Source organism: Aptenodytes forsteri, unplaced genomic scaffold (genome assembly GCF_000699145.1).
Source record: "Aptenodytes forsteri isolate BGI_AS27 unplaced genomic scaffold, ASM69914v1 Scaffold550, whole genome shotgun sequence".
Lineage (NCBI taxonomy): Eukaryota > Metazoa > Chordata > Aves > Sphenisciformes > Spheniscidae > Aptenodytes > Aptenodytes forsteri.
This window is the reverse complement of record NW_008795689.1, coordinates 307,985-334,869: the sequence shown is the minus strand read 5'-3', so window position 1 is coordinate 334,869 and position 26,885 is coordinate 307,985. Positions and strand designations below refer to the sequence as shown.

Sequence of the window (26,885 nt, the reverse complement as noted above, 5' to 3'; positions counted from 1 at the left end):
GGCTCCTGTGGCAGACAGAGACAGCCACGGAGCTGCCAAGCAGTGGGACGCCGAGCAGGGCAGTGCCAGTGCCGGGCAGCTGGTGCCGACACTTGAATCGGCACCAGCGTGAGAGGTGCCTCAGCAAGACAGACATTTCCATGGACCAAGACCTCCCTAAGTGAGGTTAAGGTGCAGTCCCCTGAGACACACTCAGTAAGCCCCTATCAGGAAGTTTGACTTTTAAACCTTAAAAGCCACACAGACAAACAAAATCACGCTGAGCTGTCAAACACTGCCAGAAAAGACACCTCTTGCCACATTACTGGCTCGTTTCTCACCAGCTCTCCCCAGCCTTCTGGCAGGCTCCACATGGTTTATGTACTGATGCAGAGCAGAGGGCAGGGTCCTGGCATGAATGACCTGGAGCTCGTTTTACTTCCAGCAGAACCTTCTGTGTCGTCCTCCCTTCCACCACACTCCAAACCTCTCGCCTCCGTGAGCCCTGCTGACAACAGGGATGCCTCTTCTTAGGCACCTCAGGTTTCCCACAGACTGGAGAGCAGGGGCCCCGGCCACGACTATGCAGCTCAGCAGCAGCTAGCATTTGCAGGCTTTTCAGGAATTCTGAGTCACACCAGGAGAAGGAGCTGTATTTAATTTCTCCCTCTCCAACTTAATTGAATTCCCTCAGCATACTGGAATCCTGCCAAGGTCAGTTTCAGGAAAACCAGACTAACTGATGTAATTAATCTTTCGGCTTCCAACTCCATATACTCCAGCTATGCTGCTCATCTCCTCCATCAGAGAGCCATCACCTTGAACAGATGCTGCTTGCATGCTGGAATCCCTTGCAGCAGAACAACTCACAAGCCAGCACTGGCCCCAGCACTCAGCAGCAGCAGATGGCTTCTGGACACTGAGGGCTGAACCTCTCTCACCTCCCTATCAAACGCAACTTGTTTTCACTTACAGCTTAGAGGACACTCACCCACCTGGTCTCAATCCCCCTTGAATACAGAAGCAAAAGCCAGGTGGCTATCAGCAAGGCACACATCAGTTTGAGACCTGCTCTCAGGATCAGAGAGATGCATCATGACCTGACGTGGTTCTCCCAGAGCCAGTTCCTGGTATGCAATGCTAGTTATAGAGAAGGTTTACACCTTCTAGGCCTAGGCACAAATGAGCTTTATAAAGAGACTCTGACAGGTGCAGTGTGGATTCAAGCTCAGAGCTAGCTGAGACTCCCCCAGGAAGGCACAGACCATTTTGCAGTGCTTTGTCTGGAGGACGCCAGGAAGGCTCCGACTGACATGGCGCGCTGACCATAACACCCTGCTTGGACAGCTACTCACACGGATGCTCAACAGTAGCTATGGATGTCTGCAAGAGCTTTTGCATCAAAGGCCACTGTCAAACACATCCTCTTAGTGTCACGCTCACAGGACCTCACTTCTCTCCATGTATTCAGGCCTCCCACCTATCCCCCCACACCTACCACTATATGCTGTGTTGCATAATTCAGCCTCTTACCTTCCTGCAGGTACATCACAGCCTGAGAGTAGTTCTGCAAGGCATGATGAGTCCTCCCCAGACTGCTGTAAGACACAGTTTTGGCTACAAGGTCGTTCATTTGTGCCGCAATGCTGAGGTGCTGCTCCTGATAAACTACTGCCCTCTCATAGGTGCCCAAGGACTCGTAGGTCAGGCCCAGGTTCCCGTAGGCCCGTCCTTGGCAAGTGGGGTTGTTGGTCTCCTCCGCAATCTGCAGGTCTAGCTGGTGATACTGCAGGGCTGTGTCGTACTCTCCCATCTGCTGGTAGACCCCACCAAGGCCACAGGCAGCATCGCTCTCCAGAGCTCGGTCCTTCATCTCTCGAGCAATGTTCAGCTGGCGCTCCAGGCAAGAAATGGCTTGTTCATAGTTCCCCAACTGGCTGTGCAGGCTCCCCAGCTCCCCATAGGCCTGGGCTTTGTTAAATGCCTCCCCCAGCTCATGTGCCACCACAAGCCTCTTCTCAAAGCACACCAGAGCCTGCTGCAAACTTCCCATAGCCCTACAAGGGAAGAAAACAACAGCATTTATTTTGCCAGTATTTTCTTGAAAGAAGATGTTTTGTCATTTCCTCTAGAGGCCAGCTCAAACCTTTCAGGCAGAGACAAACGCTCCTCCCAGGAGACATCCCTGGCACCTTTGAATCAACCTCCTTCTTCTGCCACCCTATAAACTTTTCCTCTCTGGGCAGAGCAACATCAGCTTCATTATTTGAGCCGGTAGCACAGCCCTCAGTACCCAGAGGACTCTGTTACTTGCTCCTACGCCACATCCCCGTGCATGTGTACAATGGCCACACAAACACACCCCATCAGTAACACAATGCATCCATTTGTACTTGTACTTCACTCTCTGTCATTAGAATACATATGCAGTGCTCCTTACCTGTGCCCATTGCCCAAGCCCCGGTAGGCCTTTGCCTGATCTTGCATACGGTTCAAGCTCTGAGCCACAGACAGGTATTGTTCATAGTACTTTATAGCTTCCTCAAAATCTCCCAGAGCCTCATAACAATCTCCCAGGTTCCCATATGCTCGGCCACGATCTAACACAGATTCATTTCCACTGAGCTGCTGCAGCATGGCCAGCTGCTGTTCAAAGTAGCCAATAGCTTCCTCCATGACATTCATGTTCATCTTGGTAATGCCCATGTTACCATAGACTTGGGCTTCTATGCTGGGGTCCTTCAGCTTCTGTCCAAGCTCCAGCTGTTCTTCGTAACACTTGAAGGCCATGGTGTACTTCCCAAGTGACATATACACTGCAGCAAGGTGACCATGTGCTCTGCATTCGCCTGGCATATCTCCCAGCTCCTGGTACACCTCCAGCTCCTGCGTGTGGTAACCTAAAGCCTTGTCACACTTCTGTATCATTCTGTATGCAGAGCCCAAGGCTGCATAGGCACTGGCTTCCAGTCTCCTGTCTTTAACATGATGGGCTAAGCTCAATTGCTGCTCATAAAATTTTATTGCACCATTTACGTCTTTTTTACAGACAAAAATATCCCCTAAGTTCCCCAGAGCTCGGAATTTGGCCTGGGAATTGTTCAGAGACTGGGCCAGGGACAACAGGTACTTTTGACACTCTTCTGCTTTGCTGAAGTCCATCAAGGCTTTGAAGGCCAGGCCCAGGTTGCAATACGCTTTGGCTTGGCTCAACTTGTCATGAAGGTCCTTTGCTAAGGCAAGATCCTGTTCGTAGTACTTAACAGCTTCCTCGTAGTTCCCAAGGCAGTAATGGGCATAGCCAAGGTTATGGCAAACTTTCCCCTCCCCTTCCATGTCCTGCAGCTCTGGGGACAAGCGCAGGTACTGCTCGTAATAAGGGGCTGCCTGCACATACTCTCCTCGTGAACAGTGGAAATTGCCCAAATTGCTGAGGGCCCGTGCTTCACTCTGGATGTCTCGCAGCTCCCGGGCAATGTTGAGATGATTTTGGTAGTGCTGCAGAGCACGGTCATGGGCACCCAGCGCTTGATAGGCAACTGCTAAGTTCCCGTGTGTAGATGCCTGAGAGGCACGGTCATTTACTTCCATAGAAATCTGCAGCTCCTGCCGATGGTACTTGACAGCCTGGTCATACATGCCAAGAGCGTTGTAAGCGTTGCCCATGTTGCCATAGGCCCGGCCCTGGGCTGCGTAATCGCTTAGCTCCTGAGCTATGGACAGATGTGTCTTATGCAGCCGCAGCGCAGTGTCATAGTCGCCTTTCATCTGGTGAATGATTCCTGAAAAATAACAGAAACGGGCTCAACAAAAACATTCCTCTGTGCTAACCCTACTGCAACACCTTGCCATGCCAGGACTGTCCTGCAGCCCAGCCCTCGGCAGCTCATGGCCTGGCCCTTTCCGCGGGCTCCCTACACCAGGCAACCCCACATCCCTTCCCCACAGCACCCTGATGCGTCCCCGGCACAGCTGACGTGGCACAGCCCTTCTCAGGTGGACTGCTTTCTCACTCCTAACAGGCAAATCCCAGAGAAGGTTTTATATTACACATGAAGCACACATTCACCACAACAACTGGACAGTTTGGCCTTATAAAATGCCCATTTTCTTTTTTAATTATGCTACTTCTTTTTTTTCCATCAGTGATACCTGGTGACTCCTGAGCTCATACTCAACACACTGAGCGAGAAAGCATTTGCATTTGCTTTTCAATTTCAGTCAAATCATCTTGTACTTGTTACGAGACATGGGAACAGGAGCTCTTGAATCTGCTAACGTTAAAACTTACGCTTCAGTTAAACTCTGTGCTAATAATACATGTGGCTCTACACTCGTGAACAGGCCTGGAGATCCAGGAGCCACTGAAGGAGGCCCTGTAAACACAGTTACCTGATCCTGCAGATTTGTCACAGTTACTTGATACCTGAAGACAACTTCAGGTCTTTCCCTGCCCCTAAAAGAAAACACCTTCCAACTTCCATCTCCATATCACAACCAACGTGTTGAGGGAAAAGAGATGTGGAGGGTCAGGAGGCAGCTGCCTTCCCCAGTCACCAGCAAATGCAGCATGCTGTGATCGGGCCCTGTGCATCAGCCTCCTCTTGGTTTGTACTTTTAAAGAGAAATTTGAAGACAGAGGCTTTCCAAGTGAGCCTGGAACATGACGGCCGAAACTTGCTTTCTCGAGGCAATTTGGACCTTGCAGATTCATTTTTTTAAACTCATGTAGGATTGAAAACCCAAGTTCCATTATGTCAGCATGAAGCATTCTGGCTGGATTACCTGTATTTCTATCAAAGCAAGTCATTCAAAAATTCTACTCACTTTCCTACTAACGTGAGGCTTCAGGAGAAGGCAATTGAGAAAACATGGGCAGAACAAAACAGGACCAAAATAGCAAACGCTTGGCTGCTGATGACAGTTCATTTCTTTCCCCCCACACTGCAATCGTGATCAAAGCTACAGCTCATGGCAGGAGGGACTGGATCCCTGGTATCTTAGTCCAGCTCCTGGCCAAATCCTTCCCAAGCTCCAATGAGCCTGCGGCTCTAATTGATCAGCGTTAGCTATTGCATCTCTAGCTGATGCATTCCCTCCGGTATGACGAGGGAAGGTGGTGGCAGGAAGGATGGGATGAACTATGCTAAGTGATCCCACGTGACTATTTTGGCCCTCCATCTCTTATCTGGAGACATGGCCAGTGCTGGGGCTCAGTGGACAGCCACACGGCCGCACACAGCAGAACGCTCACAGGAAAGACCACCGATTTCTGCAGAAAAAACACAAATTACGAGGGGTGGAATTGGATTGGATACAAAGCTAAGTAACTTAGAAATTGCAGCAGACAGTCACTGTAAAAGCATCCCATTGCTCCAGAAACTAAAAAAGATGGAATTGGATAAACCTCTCTCCTGGAAACAGCAAGAGGTGTCTGAGCTGGAAGCAGGCACAACCAGCACTACCCCAAGGAGCCCGCGCTCCCAGCCCTGTCTCCCAAATGCTGTGTCCCTCCCAGCCAGCACCTCCAGGTGCCTCAGCTCCAGCACGGGCAGCCAGGCCCTGCTCAGCAAGATGTAATACAGCAGGCCTCACCTGTGAGAAAGCTAAACACACGGCTCATTGAAAACCACCTCTGAAAACCCAGGGTTTCCAGAATAAGGGGACGAGCAAGCTCTTCCTAATCTCTTACTGCTAAACGGACAGACTCCTCAAGGAGACAAGACATGCTGTTGCTCTCCACCAGCACCACTCTCCACCTCCTCCGAGGAATCAGGTGTGGGAAAGCACTCAGCTTGAAGTGACCGTAAAAGGCAGAGAGAGGACAGAGAACAGGTTAAAAGAAAATCTGAGTTCAGCTGACTGCCTAGATAACTTGTTCTTTGCTAAGATACCTCTCAAGAGTCAGAAAGCAGAAAAGAGGACAAACCTTATTAAAGATTTTTAGTGGTGACTTTGGCACAAAGGAAGCGAGTGCTACTCGAGACATACTGATGAAATGCAGTTAAGAAGCACTGCTGACACATGGAAGGATGGGACTGTTATGGAGGAAGGATTGGACAACCTTGTGTACCTGGGCAACAAGAATGGGGTGATGAAAATCAGCAGTAAACTATGCAAAGACATGCACTTAGACTATAAGGGCAGGGAGTCACCATCTGGAAACGAGAGAAGGAGCTATCCAGTGAATTGGTGTATTTCCAGTAAAGACAGACAAATGCGATTCCCGTTGGACACAGAAGAGTTAATCAATTTACAGACCAATGCTGGTGTAACCACAGAGGGGCATCAACCCTAGAAATTATTTTCACCATCAGAGTGCCAAGGCTCCAGAACAGCCCTACACAGTAGGATAGTGAAGCAAACAAAACATTACTGTTAAAATGGCATGTGGTTAGTTTATGAATCATGGTATTAGCATTACATGGCATGTGCAATAACAGGAGACTGGATTCAACGCCTCAGGAGGCATCTTCCACTTCTCTTAGTTTAATCATAGATTCCCCTGATAACTTTTCTGGGAGAGTATCTGAGGCCAGCAACAACCATCCATGGGCTAAGGAATTACAGCGGGAACGTGAATATCCCTTATTGTTGGGGCACACACTGCCTCAAAAACACATGGCCTCCATGAGTTGCAGCTTGCGCTGCCATGGTGCTGCACAGCACACAGACCATTTGCTCTTAGGCCACCCTCCCAAAAACGCTTACGCCACCAAGTCATTACATCACCAATAATATCCCAGGCAGAAGTGGCTGCTGCAGGACAGGAATGAACTCATCAGCAAGACTCTCTATAAAAGCACATTCACAGATCATTTCCTTATGCTTCATTAATCCCAAGTGCGTCATGCTGAGACATAAAACATAGCTTTACTTCTCAAGGAACAGAGTAGGAAAAATGTCACCAGGACACTGCCAGGAGCTACCAGCCACAACTTGCTGAGGTTTGTAGATGCCAACAGGCTGAAATACAGAGTAACAGGACAGGCAGAAGGAGGACTGGCTGGAAGGTCGGACACCTGGAGGAACTCAGAATAGCATGCAGATCTTTCCCACCGCATGGCTGGAAACACCCACCCACCCCGATCTTACAGACATTACAGGGACACAGTCTGCCAGAGATGCACGGGCTCCACAGACTGGCTGCTAATATCTACTGAGCGTTGCTGCCCTAGCGCTGGAAACAAGAGCAATCACCTAGTTCACTCCCTTGCTGTGTTGTTGCTACTCAGTGGGTTCCCATCATCCTTTCTGTACAAGCTGCCATCCCTGCCCTTGTGGGGATTTCCAAGCATCCTGCTCTGTCTCCCTCCCATCAAACGGCAACTGTGTTTTCCCATCCTCAGTCTATCCTCAGCTATACACTTAAACAAAATTCTTGTCAAAGCCAGAGACAACCTTGGCCCTGGACTGCAAACATGTGGCTTGCTCTGAGGGGATGCTGACTCTACACCTGGCTACTAGTTTTGTGTATGTTTTATCTGCGAGCCATGCCAAGCATGAGCTGTTTCACATTCTTTCCCATGTCCTGCACGATGCAAGCTCCTTAGCTGCAATCTTTGGCAACAAAACAACTGCAAGAAACAGAGCAGATGCCTCTTAGGAAAGAGAAAGGCTCATTTTGGGTTGCAAGGGGTTCTGCTTATCTGGAACATGCAATAATTACTTTATTTAATATCCATCTCCCCAAATGTAGATCAGTTTCCAAGTTGATATCTTAGAAACTAAGATGACACCCCAGCAGGTCTGGCCTGTGATTTGGTGCTTCTGTTGTCCACATGGCACTGAGATGGGAGTATTTGGGCTGAGAAAAATATCTGTGAAGCTGCCTGCCTGCTGGAGGTGTTGAAGCAGCGTGGAATGTAAGTTCCTGCTTTTAGCACCTAGTACATTAAAAAAATATATTAGGAGATAATGTCAGGAGCTTGGTTTGAAATCCATACTTTAGCTTATAATTTCTCTTGTGCCCTAAAAATCCTTCTAAGTAGCTCTTGTACGAGTGTATCTATTAGCCATTACAGTCCTCAGGCCAGACCACTGCAGTGTGCAGAGTACAAGACGCTCGATCAGGCTGAGGTTCCTCTGGCCACCCACGGATCACCAGCCTTAAGATGCAAATCCTATTCCTGTCACAAAGTTCCTCTCCTTATTTTTCCATCTCAGCCCTCTTACCCTCCTTGGATCAACATCTCTGGCAGCACTGGAGATTATTTCGGCAAATACTCAGCTGACTTGACAGAGAAGGAAAAATCTTTGGTACCCCAAGGTCATTTAGGAGGCCCTAGTGAGCAGACAGGATGCCACAGCTCAGCCCCAAAGCTTAAGCACCCTGAAGAGACTCCACTTCACTGTGAGGAATAAGAAAAGTCAGTGCACAGTGGTCTCCATTAAAATGCCATTGACAACTCAGGAGCTGTGTCCACAGGAGCAGTGGATGAAAGACAAGGATGCTAGTGAGAAGTCCCATGCTCACTATAATTACCTCTCTCTCTCAACATGGAGGAACTCACAATAGAGGAAGAGTGTCAGGGATGCTGACCCAACCCAGGCTCTCTCCCACTGCCACTTCATACTATACTTGAGGATAGATAAGAAAAGGAGTATCTGGGGCTGGAGATAATAGGAATTCCTGCCCCAGGACACCAATCTCTCCCGTCCCGCATCAAGGAGAAGGAAAGTGGGAGAGGAAGATGGCAAGTCAGACACAGAGCATGGCTTCGAAAGGCAAACGGCAGCCAGAGAAGTAAAATTCATACTAGAAGTTAGGGCAACAGGTTACTGAAACAGCCAGTGCTGCCACTCTCTGGAGAGGCTATGGATGGAGTTTCACCCTGGATACTATTATCCACCAAAAAGGCTGCTCTCTGTCACAAGCCCCGCTCAAGCAAATTCCCAGAATTTCATCTAAGAAATTAAGGTTGCTCTTGGGAAAAGAGGAACCTGGTAAGAGACCCCACGCAGCACCTCCTGGTACGTGTCCATTATTTGCCAGGGGTAATTACAAAGGACGGCCCAGGAAGGAAAGGTTCTGACTCACACTCCAAAATCATCACCTACCAAATATATTCTCTCTTTGTGCATTCCTCAACAGACAAAAATGAGGTTCGTAGATGGGTGGGAGATGAAGCCTTCACAGTTCTAAATGTTTTAGTCAGCCTCTTTACTGCCAAGAAAGGAGAAAAACAGTGAGCAAATGTTTATCAGGAGATACCCAGGACAAAACCAAGTAGCATAACAGAGAACAAAGCTGTGCTCTCCTCACCCATGGAGCCTGCTACTGCATTAGTCTGCTCGAGCTGTCACCCATCTGTTGTGGCTACTTAAGGAAGAAGGATCCAGAAACCCACTGTCACTTCAAAACATCAGCATTCTGACTCATTCTTACAACTATAATCATTGTCTTCAAAGTAAAAGATAGCCTTCTGCTCAGGCAGCTGGACTACGTTCTGGAATAGCACATGAAGGATACAGCAGAACAGACCCAAGACAAGAACCCAGCAGACACGAGGGGAGACAGTCAGAAATAGCCTTTACTGCCTTACATAGTGTAAAGCACCAAAAATGGCACAAATTACATTAATTCACAAGCTTTCTTTCCTTAATGATGAATACAGTTAGAACTGGGTAGAAACCTGTATAAGGTAGCAGCAAAATAATCATAAGAGTTACATTCTGCCTATGCAAATCACTGATTTTTCCAATTCAGGCAACAAATTGGTAAGGTGAGAAAGCGTCAGGCTAACTTTGGAACAGTCTTTGCAGCTCCTGTGCTGGAGCCCGGCAGGCAGTTGGAGCAGAAGTCAAAGGGGCCTCCAGTCTCCCACTAGCATTAGCCAGCGCAGAACAAACCTGTGTGTCGTGATGGGGTCACAGCTGCACCACGGCCTCCAGCTTAGACTGAAGTAACATCGCTCTTGACTGAACCTGCTCTTTCAGAATGAAATACGAACATGCTGAAAGTTGAGACGGAGCAGAAGTGGTTCTGAACTTCACCCATGTGGTGGGAGAACCACGTCCCGGTCCCCTCCTCAGTGCGGACAGGAGAGCCTAACAGCATCCACTGTCTGACGCATGACTCTGCTGCAATGCAGCTGGCTGGATGAGCGTGCCTGTGAGCAGTCAGAGATGAGGGAAAGGGGTCTTGGCTGAGTTAGCTAGTCCTTCAGCAATCGGGAAAGAGATGGCCAAATGTAGCCACCATTTTTTGACCCTAATTGCAAAAACGCTCCAAAAGAAAATATCTGGCACCTTTGGACAACACACCAAGCACATGAAGACAGGCATAGAAGTTCTCTTGTAACTGCAAAGAGATGCTAAGCACCAAGGGAGAGACTTTATACTGTGTTTTATTAATAATCTGGTGTCCTCTCTCCATCGCAGTGGGAACCCTTAAGAGCTGCAGAGGCTGAAAAGCCAGCTCTCTACATGGAGCCTTGGCATTTGGAAACACCATCTGCTTTACAAAGGTTGACAATCTGAGACTTCTGGTTAAACTCCACATCTCCTTGTTGTGAAGGGCTTGATAACTTGTGACTTACCCTCAGTCCATTACCTTCTGCTTACCGAGTCACAGAGCGCATTATATCTCCCTGCAGAGCACTACAGCAGCTGGGCTATGTTATATTCTGTGTCTGCCTTGCTCAGCATTAGATAGTACACTTAAGAGAGCTTTCCATCTAAATCAGTGAAATGCAAACAGAAAATTTCTGTTGCTTCAGCAAAGAGGCCAACTCTAACATTCTGGCTTGGAAACACACATTTAGATACATTTTTTTGCCTGTCAGCATGGTTATTTTGATGAGGTTTTGTTTTGCATGTGGATTAGATGAAAGAGACAATTAAGACTTGACTTTTTAATTGGTACTGGATGCATTTTAAACAACAGTAATACACTTTCTCAACAAGAACTGCATGTTCTCTTTCTCCAGTATAACTTAACTCTTACAGAGAAGACATAAAAATATAGCCAAATAACAGCTGAAACGTGAGATCCTGCACTCAGAAGCTAGGAAAACTATTCTAATACAAAGTGTAGAGTGACTGAGTCAGCATACCAACTGAAAGTTGTATTTAGGCTTAAATCCAACACAAGAAAAACATTCTCTGCTGCACCAAAACTTTCCTTTTTTTTAAACAAAAATTTCTGGAATTACATGCTGAAAGCATCATTAAATCCAAAGCTGCTGCAAGATTAATAATGATAGTAAGATGAATTTTCTAGTCCCAACTTGACTGATTTTGAGCCAGCAAAACGGTGAGAGATTTAAACCACAAGTGAGTACTGTGAAAGGTTGAGGAACACTTTTGCAGCAGCGCTTGTTTCATTCTGGGATGAGACAAAGCAACTACAGTGAGTATCAGCACTTGCAGCGAATTGCTAAGCCCATCTCGTCTCAACATTTCTGTACCATTTTGTTGGGGTTTTTTTATGATGCTGGGTAGCCAAGAGACAGACTACATTGAACATACAGGCAGTTAGAAGAAATGCTACAGAACTTTAAATTAAAGCTCTTTCTTCTAGCAAAAGAGCTGTGGTCTGCCCAATGGCAAAGGGCTCACAAAAACAGGAGGAGACAATACGGAAAACCCAAGATGGCTCATCACCACACTGATGCAGGGAAGAAAAACAAAATCAAGTGACAGCTTCCATTTCCCCAGACTGGATTTCTGTAGTTTCCCGGATTTGCTCAGAAAGAATTGGGGCAATTCTCCAGAAAGCAGCAAGTGCTTCAGAGGGGAGGTGAATGAAAGTGCTTCTGATCTCTGAAGGTTTGCCAGTGCTGCTCAGAGCACGTCCACCCCCATTTTATAGGTGTTCACAGCTGAACACAGCCTTGCCATCTCCCAGTAACTACGCCAGCAGAACAGCCTGCACACCCTCTGGTCAGCTTCCACTGGAAACAAAACACGCTAAGTTAGGCTTCACAGCAAGAGGAACTTTCCCTCAGTCCTGACCACGAGCTGGGGAGCCAGTGCATTCTCCAAGCATAGCCAAGGACAACGTCTCCATCTCCCCCCACCAAGGACCCAGAGTTTACACCTCCTCCTGCTCCCTGCCTGGACAATCCAAGGTCCATTCCTCCACATGGGCCCCTCTGTCTCTGTCACAGACCAGTGGATCCCTCACCTCTCTGCATCTCCCCAAGACCAGCCCCGCACTGGCAGCAGAGACGGGGATGTAGTTTGTGCTTTGCTAGGTGCATCTGCTGTTGTTCTCTGCAAAAGCCCTTACATAAATGTTAGAGGAAGCCAGATGCAAAGCTTCATCCTGCCAGCCTTCTTGCCCATTGGGTGCTCTGTCACACTAACAGAAATGTTATCCATGCTCACTGCTCTCTAATGCTAAGCACGCCACAGGCACTTTTGCCTCACAAACCTATTTTGCCTCACATATTTGCCCTAATTTGTGTAAAGGAGGAGATTCGCAACACTAATTAGAAAGCTAGGACTGTTTTGTTTTCTCCAGTTCACCTTATCTTCTTCATTCAGCTCCTGAAGACTCAGCTATTAAGAGAAATTAAGTAATTCATCAAGCCCTTTTCAATTACCTGCTGTTGATAACATCAGAGTACAATTAGCATCTACAAATGAACCAAGTGCCAACTGCCAAGCAGAAACAGAAGCTAATTTACAGCGTGGGGCAGCCTGCAAGAGCTGAGATTCAGGGGCTGCCAGCAAACACATATTTTGTTATACCAGCAACAGCCCTGTTCTGCCACTCCCAGCCAGCTGAGAACACATCCTTAACGACAGCTGGAACATCAGCAGCGCAAACACCACATCCCATGGCAGAGATGGAAACGCATCTTTGGTCGCTTCCACATCTGGCGCTGTGAAGAAGCAGCAGGAATGGACTTCACTTTGATGTAATTCAGTCCTTCCCAGCCTGCCAGCAGGACGCCAATGTGTCTCCTTAGAAGAACATGAGACTCTACACTCTATTATTTTAATGTGTACATTCTGAAAACAAACTTAGTTAGGATTTGACCCATGTGTCTCCTAACTTACAAGGCAGCAATATATTGACATAACCAGCTGACAAGCTCCCAAAGAAATGGCCAGATAATAAACCATGTCACTTCTTGCCTTAGTGCAAGACTTACGTTTATTTCTGACACCTGAATAGCTCTTCAAATGCACTTTACCTTTCAATTTCCCTTCTGCCATGAGCTTGTGCTTTCTGGTGCCTTTCTGAGCAGGTTAATAATTGAACATGGGATACATTACATCAGCACACAATCTGCCAAGTGCCTGTTTAATTTATGAAGACAGTCTGATGAAACTGGGGTAACTAAGAAGATAGCACACAGCAAACCTCCTGCATTCTGGCAGCAGCTTGCTGCCAAAGTCACACATTCCCTGACAAATTCTGCTCCATGTCAGGGTCTTACCTAGATTGGAGGAGGCTCTGCCTTCAGCAGCTCGGTCCTGCAGGCTCTCAGCGATGTGCAACTGTTCTTCATGGTACTGCTTAGCCCTCTCCAGGTCCTGCATACATCTAGCTGCATGGCCCAAGCCAGCGTAAGCGCGCATCTCAATGGCCTTCTCAGCCAGCTCCTGGGCCAACTCCAACACATAGTTGTGGTAGGACATGGCTTTGTCGAAATTTCTCCGGTAGTGGTAAGCACTGCCTAGGTTGCTGTAGGCTCGAGCTTCCTCCCGCTTGTTCCCCAGCTCCTTGGCGATCTTAAGATGTTGTTCATGGCACTGCACCGCATTTTCAAAATCCCCCATTGCAATGTACACTGCTCCCATGTTGCCCAGCTCCCGCGCCTCTGAGAGCTCATCTTTGGACTGCTTTGCAAGGAGGACACACTGCTTGTGGCTAGCCAGTGCGTTTGGGTAGTCTCCAATGGCTGTGTACACATGGCCCAGACTGCTCAGTGCTGAGGATGCTGCCTGCAGGGATAAGAGAGAAGAAGTAAGTACAAGTATTCATGGAAACAAGTCAGATGGCCCCAGTCCTAGAAATCAAAGCCACAAAAGGCCATTCTGGAGAAAGAATGTGACAGCTAGAAAACCTGCTCTCTGGTTTTTCTCTGTAGTTTTTCTACACCCCTCGAATGTGACAGCTAGAAAACCTGCTCTCTGCAGTTTTTCTACACCCCTTAGGGCAGCTCAGGCAGAGGCAGCAAGAATGGAGTTGACTCAGGAGAACAGGGCTAGGATTACCTCTTTCTCTGAACTGTACAGGGTGTCTGTGTAACTGGTAGAGGAGAAGGACAGCACTGCAAAGATGCAGAGACCACTGGGGAAACAGAGAAAGTGATCGCTGCAGAAAACTGCACTCCAGGACCAGCCTGAGCTGTCTCACAGAGCAGTGCTTCCCCTGTAGGCAGCCACACCTCAGGTCACCTCTTATGACTACTTTAACATCTACACCAAGTCCTGCTAACACAGCAAACAATCCTGTGTATGGCAGCTCTTAAGAAAGCAGACAAATAATGATAGTCACCTGCAGAGACCATTGCAAACAAATGCTTGCCCTGTTCCACCCTCTACCCAGTAAGCTCATGTCAAAGCAACAGACTCCTGAGACCCTGCAGGCTGATGCCAAAGCACTGTCAGAGACCAGCAGCAGAATGTGTCCATGCTGCAGGCTGAGCCACCACAAGGACTCTGCAGTCTCTTCTTTCCAGGCTAAACAGCCGTTGAATACCTGCTGCTGGAAGACTTACACACTTGCAGCCAGCACTCAGCTGGGAGAAGGGAGATGCCTCTGCTGCTTATCTTGCAATACCAGTAGGCTAGTGTGCAGTCACCAACATCCTCACATACTTCTGCTTGGCCAGTCACACCACACTCTGAACAGCGCAGTTCTTACTACGCAGCATCAGGGTCCTTCTAGCACAACATCATTTGTTATTGAGCCCCAAACAACCTTGGGACTGCAGCAAAGACAACAGTATTTCAGCAGCTGGAGCCTCTGTCCCCTGGGGACATCTTAAATAAATATAGCTATTTGAAAACCCAAGTTCTTACCACCGAGAAACAGCTGTATTTAACAAGACAAATTATCTGAGAACCAGATTCTTTTGCCCACTGCATCTACCAGGACGCAAGCCTTCCTTCCACCTGGCAGAGCCAGAGCACACACAGCCGGACAGCAGGGCAAGGAGCCAAGAGCAGGGATGTGTTCCTTCTGCCTAACGCCTATCTGCTGCCTCAGCATGGCTGTTCACTCCAAAGCCCTGACCCTGAGTCCTCCATGGTCCCTGCATGTGCATTTCCTTTGCTACCCAGCTGCTGCTGCGACCCAATTCCACAACAGCCATCTTTTCCAAACCTCCAGAAAGGAGCAGTCAGGGTGAATGACTGCACAGAGATTGGTCTCACCCCTCCCTAGCACCCCAGCTCAGGAACGATCCAGTCCACCCTTCCGCCCAAGATGGTGACACAGCGTCTCAGAACACTTGTCCTTGCTATTTGAAACGGCATAACCCCGTGCTACCAACAAAAGGCAGCCTCACCCTTTTCTGATCCTTGGCTGTGCGCTCCCAGTGCATCCTTAGGCTAGTGTTCCTGTTCATGCAGCGGATTCTGAGCTCCCCCATCACTTGTTCAAATTTCCTATTTCCTAACAGACAAGATCACACACTGAGTGTGTGACGGGGGGGAAGAACAGCTCGACCACAACACCAGGCTGCAAGCAGGTGAGGCCCCTTCAGCTGTTCCAGTATCGGGAAGAAAGGCACGCTCCCTCTGTTCTTGCCTTCTGAGCTCAGCCACTGGAGCGACCTGTGTGGCATACTTCTATTTTATTTTGCTACTCCCCTCTTGCTATGACTTGGATGGCCCTCCAATGCAGCTGATACTGGTGCTGTTTGTTTGAGGAGCAAGCACACTTTACCTTTCCGGGTGTAATATCCCTAGGCGCAACACCAGAAGCTCTCCGATGAAACGGGATTCCATATGGTAAGTGCAAGGGGTGCAACTGAAAGCACCTCACAGGTCATGCCAACCAGCTATCTCCAATTTGAACACCACGGAGCTGGAGAAAGGCTTCAGTGCGATACTACTGATAAATACACCAGCCTAACCCCCGGGGAATGCAAGACAAGCTGTAAAAAGTGAGCTTCTTGCTCTGCACGCATGAGACGTGACTCAGACCACAACTCTGCAGCAAGGTTCAGACAGCAAGAGGACCTCCAGGGTTAAACTCACCGAAGACTTTGTAGATTCAAGCCCACTTCTTTTAACTGTTCTAAGCAGCTGCCTCTTCCACACTACAAGTGCATAGAAACGCACACTGACATCAAGGTTGGAAGGAAAACACTTACTTAAATTAAGCAGCTGGGGTAGCTAAGGGATGGTGGTGGCTCCCCATCAGTGCCCAAAGTGGCCATGATGAACCTCTCCAACACACCCAGCATCAGACCAGGAAGTCCTGCCATGTTTTCCCTGCGAAGTCATACATCTGCTCCCAGGAGCGATGAGTTAGAGAGCTTTCCCTCACCCTGGGCATTCCCTCTGGACACTCGCCTCGCCTTGATAAACTGGTATGTTCCTGCTTGGCTCCCACCTGCAGACTGGCTATGCCCCACAGATGCAGGATTTTAATTCCTTTCTCCAAGGCAAATGATTAACCTCTTCCTGGCCACACTATCTAGAGATCAGATATAAAAAGAAAGATCAGAAAATCTCTTCTACAGGAGAGCTGGCTCAGCACCTCTCAACTGGAAACACATTTTGCTATTGAAATTGCATCCCTGAAGAAATGAGCCTTTCATGACTTTCAAAAACAGTGGCAGGAGAAACCTTCCTAAAGATTATTTTTACTAAAATTGCATCACGATTGGAAGAGTAATGCTAAGTCAGGAAGATCTATGGGCCAGAGCAAGAGGCAGAGAGCACAGGTGTTAAATTATTTTTGTGATCAGCAGCATTAACAGAGTAATATTTCCACACTGAGGAACTGTAAACACGCTGTGTTGATTCAAATTAATAGGGAAATTATCTTTTCTGATACAAGAACCTGAGGTGACAGATTAGCTATTAAACACAATTTATAGGTCATAAGATAGAGAAGTTATAAGGAAGCTCTCCCCTGGCCAGCTCTAAATAGCCAAGCTGCATCTGTTCTCCCTGAGGCATCCTTTCAGGCAGCTTAATTATAACGGAAGAACTGACAGAATTCAAAATGTCTTAAATTTTTTCACTTAGTGCTGCAGATGAACTTCATTCAATGCAAGGGACAATGCAAGAACAGCAGTGGCAGAGCAGCAGCCACCATTTGGAAGCCCTGTAGCATCCCTGCAAGGCCACGGTGCCACTCCACGTGACAGCAGGATGGGAAAGCCTTGGGCTCAGTCCCACAGATGGCGAGAGCAGCACTGGATTTCATGCTGCCGATACATGCTGTAATGAACTAGAAATAAGTTGCTTTGCTGCTGTAATTACCGCAGACTAGAGAGGGGAGCAGCTAGCAGCTACTCTTCAGTGACATAGACCCTAGTGACAGGCTGGGGACAAAGCTACTGAACACACTACCACATGGTCAAATGGTTTCTTGGGCTTGGGAGGTGCTTCTCCAATAGCAAGCACCACAGGTGGTGTGAAAACCAGCTAAACCCTCCAGAAATAAATGATTTACAGCCTTTACAGCCTCTGCAGAAGCACAGGCACTCATGAAAGGACAAGTCACCCCTGTTGGGATGAAGAAGCCAACACTAGTTCATGCTGGTAGCACCAGAGACGCGGGGTGTCCAGCTGGAGGCAGGCTAGACAGACATGCTTCCTGCAGGATGGCAAGGCGGAAAGGATGGGCTCTTCTTCAGGCTCAGGCACTTGGCTCAAGAGTATCAGGAACCAAAGCCACATTCACTCCAAAAATTGCCTCTGCAGGACACCCTGCAGAGCACTGCCACCTTCACTCCTACCTCTCGCAACTTCTCCTCCCGTTGGAAAACTCCACATCACCAGCTAGACCTGGCATCCAGCCGGCCGCCCAACAGGACAGTGACGCCTCGGGAAGGGACCTGAACCTACCAAGCGCAGCTGCTGGCCAAGAGGGCCGCAGCTCCTTGCTCCTGGAGGGCTGGCACTGGCAGAGGTCCCAGCCCCTCCTCGGTGCTGCCGCAACCGGCCAAGGCTGCGCAGGCAGGACCAGCTGCCTCCGCGCATGTGGCAGCAGGTAGAGCTGGGAGGAGGCCCTGCTCCATCTTGGTCAGATTCGCTGTGGCGTCAGGGCAGTTTGGTGCTCGACGGGCTCTCGAGCAGTGCAGTGAAGTAACTTTTTGGCTGACACCAGTGAGGAAACGCTCTTATCTAAAAGAGGGTCTGAGGGGGCCTGTTTTGGGGCTGCTACAAAACCAACGTGAAAATTTTTGCTCTGAATTTTAATCCATTTTACACAGATCTTCATGAAGATTAATATATACATAGTATTGAGTCATTTGCAATCTCACTAGGGAAAAAAGGAAAAAAAGAGATACATGCAGACGTCTTGCACAAGCCCAGACCAAAACACTGCGTGGGGCCCATTACAGGCTTCAGGGTGCATCGGAGCTCCCTTTGTTTTGCTGATGAACAACACACTCACTGCTGCACGGAACAAACCAGTAGGCCATTTTGGGCAAAGTTAAAACCCAGCACAACGCAATCAGCAGAACTGATTCAGCAGCCTCAATTAATTCTGCAAGACAGGCCACCACCACCAGCAGCACTTCTGATATAACCAGGAAGAGAATGGAAATGTCTTTCTGGAAAACAAGGAGTCAGTGAAAACCGGTGTCTCCTGGGGCTGCTAAAAAAAAAAAAAAAAAAAAGTGGACATTTATGCATGCAGATTGCTGAATAAGATGAGCTATGGCAAAGAGCCATCTAGACAGAGACTCATATGATGTTAATGGGCTATGGCTAGGGAAAAGAGGCATAAATGGAAAGCAGCAGATCTCAGACTCTCTGTGCACAAGAGAAACTTGCCAGATGCAGAGACTGCTCATACTGTACATGGGAAGAAATCTTTAGGAGGTCTGCTAGACTGGGAAGCGGATCACAGGAAGTGAAATTTGTGTGGCTGGAAATGTTTGTTCTCAGGGCTCCTAATCTCTTTGCCCAACCAACATTTCCAGGCTCACAGGAAAGACCTAGAATGAAGGGTACAAGCTTGGCAACCGTTCTCAGGGCATGCAAAAAGACTTGGCTTACACGTCTGAGTGCCCAGGGCCGGATCGTCCAAAGCAGGATGTGGGAGGAGGATAAGAGAAGCAGAAAAGAAAAATAAGTAGGAGGAGACAAAAAGAGAACTGGAAAATGAAGGGTAAAGGGCTGACTTGGTTAGAAAGATCGGGCTGTTTCCAGAGGCTAGGCTGTTGCTCATACAGACAGCTAAACAAAGGCAGGAGAGCCACCTCTAACCCTCTGCCATGGCTTTCACACCAACACTCCCCATGTGTTTTATTCTGCAGCAGCTTCCACATTTAACTGATCCAAGTGCTCCAAGAGAAGCACTTCTCAATCATCTTGGAGTCTGCATGAGCAGAGCCTATGGCACTTCTGGCCTCCCCGGGGCTGGTTGCCTGCAGCATCTCTTCTCCAGCAAGATAAATATCAGTACTCTCTATGTGCTCGTGGGGGCAATCAGTGGAAAGACTGTGGAGCTTGACATTAAAGCAGTGTTTAGGAACAATTTGGTGATTACATCTGCTGGGGGACACCAATGACTCACTTCAGGGGGTTAGTAATAGGATTCCAGAAGATAAATTAATCACTGTATACTTAATAAAATCCTCCACATAATAGGATCCACCGGGAACTCTAAGTGGCTCATACATTGGGCCAGCAGGGTAGGGGTAGTCCCATATGCACAGGCGTAAGAGTCAAAATGTTGCAGTGAAAGTACAAGGTTGACACTAGCTGCACATGTGAAACAGACTCCAGCTGTGCTAGCACAAACCTCTGCTTGGTAGCAGGGTGATGGGAGACTACAGCTTCATACTGGTCAGGTTTTGCGTCAGCAAACAAAGAAAATCAATGCTTTATATATCTGACAAAGACAAATTTTACAGTCGAGATTGCTTACACCTCCAATTATGCAATTTATCACTTTAATAGAAAGCAGATTCTTCTGCCACTGAGCTGAGGCACAGAAGGGAGTTCTGAAAAAGGTTTCTAATTGCTATCTTTTTCTTGGGAGCAACAGCAAGGTTTTTCAGCTGAATAAGGTAGAGGCTGATGTTAAGCAGATGTGTATCACAGAATGACAACTAATAGGGACCTGGTGACTTGGAGAGATGGGTTTCTTAGATACTTCACCCTTGCCAGAGAATGGTCATTTCCCAATTATGTTACATTTAAACAATTCTTTAACTGATTGCACAGCCTCCTTAAATGAAAACACTGTATAATAATTCTACAATGGGCAAGGTCAAAATGCTCTGCCTGGTATCTCACTATACCTGGTATCTCACTATAAGGTAGCCTTAATCCCCAAACACAGACACCAATTAGGATTGGTCAGAGATTGAGCTTTCACAGCCAAGGTGGGGAAATAACCGGCATGGACTAAGCATTTGTGAAATTCAAAGGCCTGACTGCAGCATGCTCTTGCATGCTGTTACTCTCCACTTCCATTCTCCCTGATCCTACACGATGCAGATGCTGTTACTCTCCACTTCCATTCTCCCTCTGGGTGTGAGGTAACAGCAGTGCCTGATCCTACATGATGCACTGAAGCTGTATCCAAAAGATCAGCCATGCATACTCATAACATCTGTACTCAGGACAGTCAGCAGTACCTCTTTTCAAGAACCAGCATACCTCCTCATATGCACACTATTGCTCTTGAATGCAAGCAAAGGTTTCGTGGTTCATTGAGTTTATTTTGGGGGAGGTGAGGGGAAGGCAGCTTCAACAGATTGTTTCTGCACACACACACGCAAAAAAATACTGAATACGTCTGAAAGCATTAAGAGGATGAGTTCTGCTGGCTTCACCATAAAAAGTAAAATCTCACCATATCTTACATCAGTGTAACTTTTCTGTGTAGGAAGTACAGAGGTTAGCTTACAGTAATGCAACACCGTGTAAGCATTTAAGCTCTTTCTGTATGTAAGCATGTAAGCTCTGTTTGTTTTATAGGTATGGACTACGTAACTGCTGTGCACACAGGCAGGACAGTAGCATAGCAGGGGATGAGTACTTTCAGGACCTACCAAAATGATCCAGTGGCTGTAAATTGCACTTTATCTTCTATTAAGCCCCTTTATCATTTCCTCAGAATCCACTGGTATTCCACAACTAACCTTGGAGATCTACTGATTTATGTACTAATGAAAGTTTCACACCCAAGTACAGTAGATGCCCCATCAACATTCAAAGTTGCCCTTCCCTCCTCCCTCAAAGGCAAGGCTGATGTGCCAGTACCACATCCAGCTTTTTCCTTTGTGTGGCATGCTTCTGAAAATAAGAAAGGAAGCAGCAGGCAATATTCTCCTCCTGTACATTACCTGTACACAGAAAGAAGGAATGAATTTGCTTTTAGGTAATTATTTCCTGGGGAAAAAAAAAATACACTGGAATCAATATCCCTGTCAAATCCAACTTATTTGTAGGTCTCAGTCTTTTACATAGAAACTACCAAAAAGTAGACCCCAAAGAAGCCAAAGCCATGGAACAGAAGCACTAGTATCTGAATATCTGGAAGGAACTTTGTAACTACTGCTGTTCAGGTTCACTGTGCGAGCTGGCGCACCACCACTCGCTGTGCGAAGGCTGGGCACCCAGGAGGAGCGCGCTTCTTTTCTGGGGCAGGCTCTGCAGCACTGAATTCTCATTCCACAAAGAAAAGGAAGTCACACAAAATACACCAGCCGAGGAACACTACAAAGTAGACCTCAGTGTCAAGTCTAAGCATCACCTGGGGCTCGCATATCTTTATCCCAATTAGCCAAAATTTGGTAGCTTTCTGGACATAGTCTAAAAGCCTCCTGTGTGAAATCACTTTAAGGAGGATGGCTGACTTGACATTTTTAGTGATGATGTAAGAAAAGAAGCCCTCATTTAAAACCACAAGCTTCTCTGAGATGGTAACACTGAGGAGTGATTCATGCCCTGGTCAAAGTCAGTCCTGGAAGAGTAAGTCAGCACGTTACAAACTTGGATCTCACAGAACCCAGAGAAGCTCTTTGTGCAGGCAAAGAAATCTCCGACTCCTACAGTGGCGTGCTGACCTGTGCCAATCCTAACACTACTCTTGCTCATAAAGCTGGATACCACTTCACTGGAAACTCAATACAGGAAAGCCTTGGCTGAGGTGGGCCTTCTGAAAACCCAAAGAGCGCTGCTCCCCGAGTCGTGGCTCTTACACAAGTTTTCTGCTTCATTTCTTTTACTGCAATCGGGTACAGGCCTCAGTAGAGTGCTAGGTTTTGCAGATACTGTGAGAGGTAAGTAAAACCAGAAGACTGCATTTCTTTCAGCTAAAATCCGTGTGCTGTGGAGGTCAAGTGGGGACATTTAAAGGAGATCCTCAGGAAGTATTACATTTCCCTTTTGAGTCACAAGTCCAAACAAAACAAAGCATATGGCCTTTTAGCGCATTCCCAAATTTCCTGCACTGGTCAGATTTCCCTTCGTTCTGCTTAATCCTATCACATTTGAACCGGACAAACCTGTATGAATCCAGTCAAGCTAACTTTCTCTAAAAAGAGCTGCTAAAGACAGAAGAGAAAGGCAAAGAATTTATGCTCTCTTATACAAATCCAACTACTTGATGCTCAAGCACTACGGTTGCTCACATCACTGAACTCACTCTCTCAGCCACGCAGGTAATTCAGTCTAAGACGTAATGCAGCACTAGTGCCCTAGAAGACCCAGAATTCTCAAATGAAGTCACATGGCGAGTGTTTTCCTAGCAGCTGGTACTCGGCCTTCCTCCAAGAAAGCAAGCCTTCCTCCAGGATATGAGGGAGTTTGCCCCAGATCCCTAATGAAGCAAGGCTACCGTCTGCAACAAGAGGCTGAAATCAATGAGGCTAAGGACAGCACCGCACTTTTTAATGAGGGTTTCAACGTATACCTACATCACAGGTCAGATTTTTGAGTCCCAGTGGTTAATCAGAGACGCCTCAAAGACCAGCTGTTTGAAGTATAAGTATACATGGGAACAGTATGAACTGGAAAGTGTATGTCTGTAACTTTGTACGCCCAACAGAGCCAAACATCTGGGCCAGACAAAGACTGAACTTTAGTGAATTGAACAACACTGCAAAAAGTGTCCAGGAAGACATTCTGCAGACTGAGTCAAATCTCTCACAAGTTCTCATTAAGCTGAAATCACAACACCTGCAGAACCTGAGACTTCAAGGGCAGTAGGGGTAAAAATAAAGCTTCTGTCTTATTAGGAAATCTCGAAAACCAATCTGCCCCACTCTCACCTAACTCTGTACTGGCTGCTTCACATCCCTTCTTCAGCAGCCCTCCACAGAGGGATTCAGCACACCTGTGCTACCCTGATCTGCTCAGCCAGGTCCTCCTAGCAAGCGGCCAGTATTCAGGTTTCAGTTCTATAAATCAGATCACCCTCAAGTCTAGTACAAAATCAGCAATGATTCTGGAAGACACGGACCAGGATCTGCAAACGCCTCCTCAAAAAGCCGGGAAAGTATTAGCACCGGTCTCCTGGTAAAGCACGCAAACTCTTCGGTCCTGCGCAGACCTGAAGATGACAACGCTGCTTTCAGTGCAAAGGGCGTATGTCTTATAAAACAAACAAAACCACTCAAACCACAGTTAGTCTCAACATAGTAACAATCGGGCACCCGTGCTGGGATGTCCTGTGGAGCCCCCTCCTCCTTCAGCTCAGCCTCCTGTCTGATCCCTGGAAATCCTGCTGGGCCCCTCCACCACCTCAGCCACCAGTCGGGAAACTTCTGCCAGCCCAGCCAATGGTGCATCTGGACCTTACCCGTTTCTGACAGCACAGTACTGGGAGATGGAGGGCTGAAGCTGCACACTGGGCAGTGAGTGACTCTTGGCAGCTTCCCCCCCAGTAATAATGAAAATACATATTAAAACCAGCTTGAGATCAGCAAGAAGGCTCTGTGATGCTAGGCTTCGTGCAAGGGCTCAGATTAGACAACAACTTTCAAAGAAAAAGTGACCCTTTCTTTCTGCAAGTATCCAGTCCATGAACTGCAAGGGCCTGATCTTTTTACCAGTTTCTGGTTTCTGCGGTTAATTTTCCACTGAGTTCCTAGAAACTGATGCTGGTTTCTCATCTCTTTGGAGAGCAGGGATTGGGAGCAGTCTTTTGCTTGAGTGGTTAGCAGCCTGATCAACCATTCTGTTGTTTGTAAATCCTGTGTAAAGTGTCATGGGATTTGGAAAGCTGTTTCTCACGCAGAGGCTGAATCAAAAACCAGCTTGTTTCAATTTCTTGAAAGTACCTCCAGGACTCAAAAGATCCCCTAAAAGAACCCCAGAGAAAAACAGAAGGCATAATGGAGAAACAAGAGTGAAGAGGTAATCCCATGCACTAAAAATGTTTATGAATATAGATGCACCACAGTCACCCATTTATCTTCTCGCCGCTTGACCTTTTTGATAAGATACTGGGTTTTTTTTAACACAAGAATAGGAGAACACTCCTGCAAAGTTACCATCTGTGCAATATGTATGCACAGTGCTTATGCAACGGGCTGTAGTCTCTTGATGTTCCTGTGGTATCAGTAACAGAGACACTTATTTCTTAACAAAAGCTCTCACGTCATTTCCAATCTCTCCTCTTGAAAAAGCTCAAGAAGTGAACGCTATTTGCTGTTTAATATAGTAGCAGTGGTCACACCCTAAGCCTGTCATTCCTGCACTTCTATTAGCAGTGGCTGCATTAGCCACTAATATAGACTATCAATTAGCAAAGCCTCCTCGGCCTGTTCCTTACTTCTGGAACTCCAGTCAGATGTGATAAAGCTAAGGAATAAGGTATATTCTCTTCTTAGTCCTTCCTGTTCATGTTGCTACAGGCAGCAGATAATCTACATCTGGCAGAGGACTACGTAATAAATTATTTTGAAGCAGTGGCTTCACTACAGAAGAGGAAAAGGGACAGAAAATAGAAAAGCAGAGAAACAAATACCTTCTCTGCTCCTTTGCTGCAAAGCTGTCGCTTACTGCAGCAAGTACTACTTTCCTACTTTCGCCTCCACAGCCTGTTTCTGACATCTTAGTCAATGTTTTCATGCATGACAAATTGCTTTAGCCTGAAGACTCTTTCCAGTTCTCATTTGTGAGGTATTTATATCCTGTCCTCATTTTCCAGACTGTTTGCAAACCTAACAAGATAACTGCAGTTATAAGATTTTCAGATTTTTCCTTTCCGAAAAATTTGGCAGCTCCAGGGACAGATCATCTCTTCATATGGCTGTCCCACACAAATACCACGGGCAGAGAAACTGCTGTGGGGTCCCTCAAGCTGCAGTTAATGAATGAATTTGATTCTTAGCACTCCATCTGAGACTGATGATAATGAAGCACAAACGAGGAAGCAAGTGACCAGGTGATGATCACTTCATGACTTCCAGTGAGAAAGAGACAAAGCTGGCCCTATGAGAAATTGTATTTTAAAACACCTGAAAGCCACTTGAATGCAATGGAAAAGGATCACTGCTATGAATGATACCATGCAAAGCTAAATTCTGCATAGAATAGGAGCTGCACCCAGCCCACTGCTGTGCACCCAAGTAACTAACAATACATGAGCAGAAGGGTAAACAGAAGGGGTTTCTTGGCAGCGGTTAAGATACAGCTCAGAAAGAACAGGCAGACACAGAAAGAGCCTGTTTCACTATGCAGTATGGAAAGTCTGGGTGTGCTTTCTATTTTCCCAAAGATGTGCTACAGAAATCAGACCCTAATTTAAATGAGGTTTTGCAAGCACATGTTAGCTAACCAGAATAGTCTTTAACTCACTGCATACATTTCTCAAATTCTCTTAAAAACTATCAACAGTTGTAAGAAGAAGAAAAAAAAAAAAATCACACATACAAAGTTTCATTCACATTATGCTTGGGCTGTGACTGGGAAGTGGAATGGGGTAGTAACAGACCAGCCCATCCCACAAGACATGCAAGAAAGATGGGCTATAGGACTCTAGCCGGTCTTCAATGAGCTGGTATCTCATGAAGCCTCCCAGGATGGCCTGAACCATGCCAAGCCAAGAGAAGGCACAGCACGGTGTACTGCCACAGCACAGAAGCCAGACAGCTCAGATGTGACTGCAAGGACTAAATCAGTAATGACAAACAGCCTTCCACCACCTTCTACACAACACCTCTCCAGCCTGTACAGGTAAGGGACAGGGAGGTCCACCACCCTCTCTGGAAGCAAAGGGCCAATGTTTCTGGCTGCTTTATTGTCCCCACACCCCCTTTTTAGTGGATTATGCTCTTTTCCAGTTGTTCTCCTGGCCTTCTCCACACAGATATAGGATGTACCACATGTAGCAAGACACTTTTGTCAACAGTTCACTACATCACATAGCTATACAGACAGAAGTGCCACGTAACTCATTAGCGGAGTCTGAATCAGCCCCAGCTCATACTTAAGAGCTGTTCATCACATAACTGAACATTTATGTTAAAAATGCACTGGACTGATCACAAGCAATATGGACACTGAAGAACAACAAATTAATTGAGAAAACGTTCCGTACCATAGAAATATCATTCTTTGCTTCCTGAACGTACATGGCAGTACAGAGATGAGTGCACTTCTGTTTGCTCTGTGCTAGCTAGTCCAGGTTTTTGGTACAGCCATGGACGCTGTTACCAATATCAAGTCAGAAAAATATTTTTTCCAGAACCTCATCACACAGTCTGAACAGTTCCTGCTCAACACTTGTACCCTTAGCAGCCACAGATGTCTCCTGGGGCCTGGCACATACCAGGATGCCAGCTGTACCT

The 26,885-nt window shown here is 47.1% G+C and overlaps 1 protein-coding gene across 1 annotated transcript in view; it reads right to left on the bottom strand.

Moving 5' to 3' along the window:
• Positions 1 to 26,885, bottom strand: part of TTC28 (tetratricopeptide repeat domain 28) — a 198,292-nt gene that overhangs the window by 39,398 nt on the left and 132,009 nt on the right. Inside the window, exons 7-9 of the mRNA XM_009282825.2 lie at positions 13,374 to 13,881; positions 2,420 to 3,761; positions 1,513 to 2,036 (exon numbers count right to left, since the gene is read on the bottom strand). Coding sequence (XP_009281100.1) covers positions 1,513 to 2,036; positions 2,420 to 3,761; positions 13,374 to 13,881 — 2,374 coding nt within the window. The remainder of the gene's footprint in view (positions 1 to 1,512; positions 2,037 to 2,419; positions 3,762 to 13,373; positions 13,882 to 26,885) is intronic.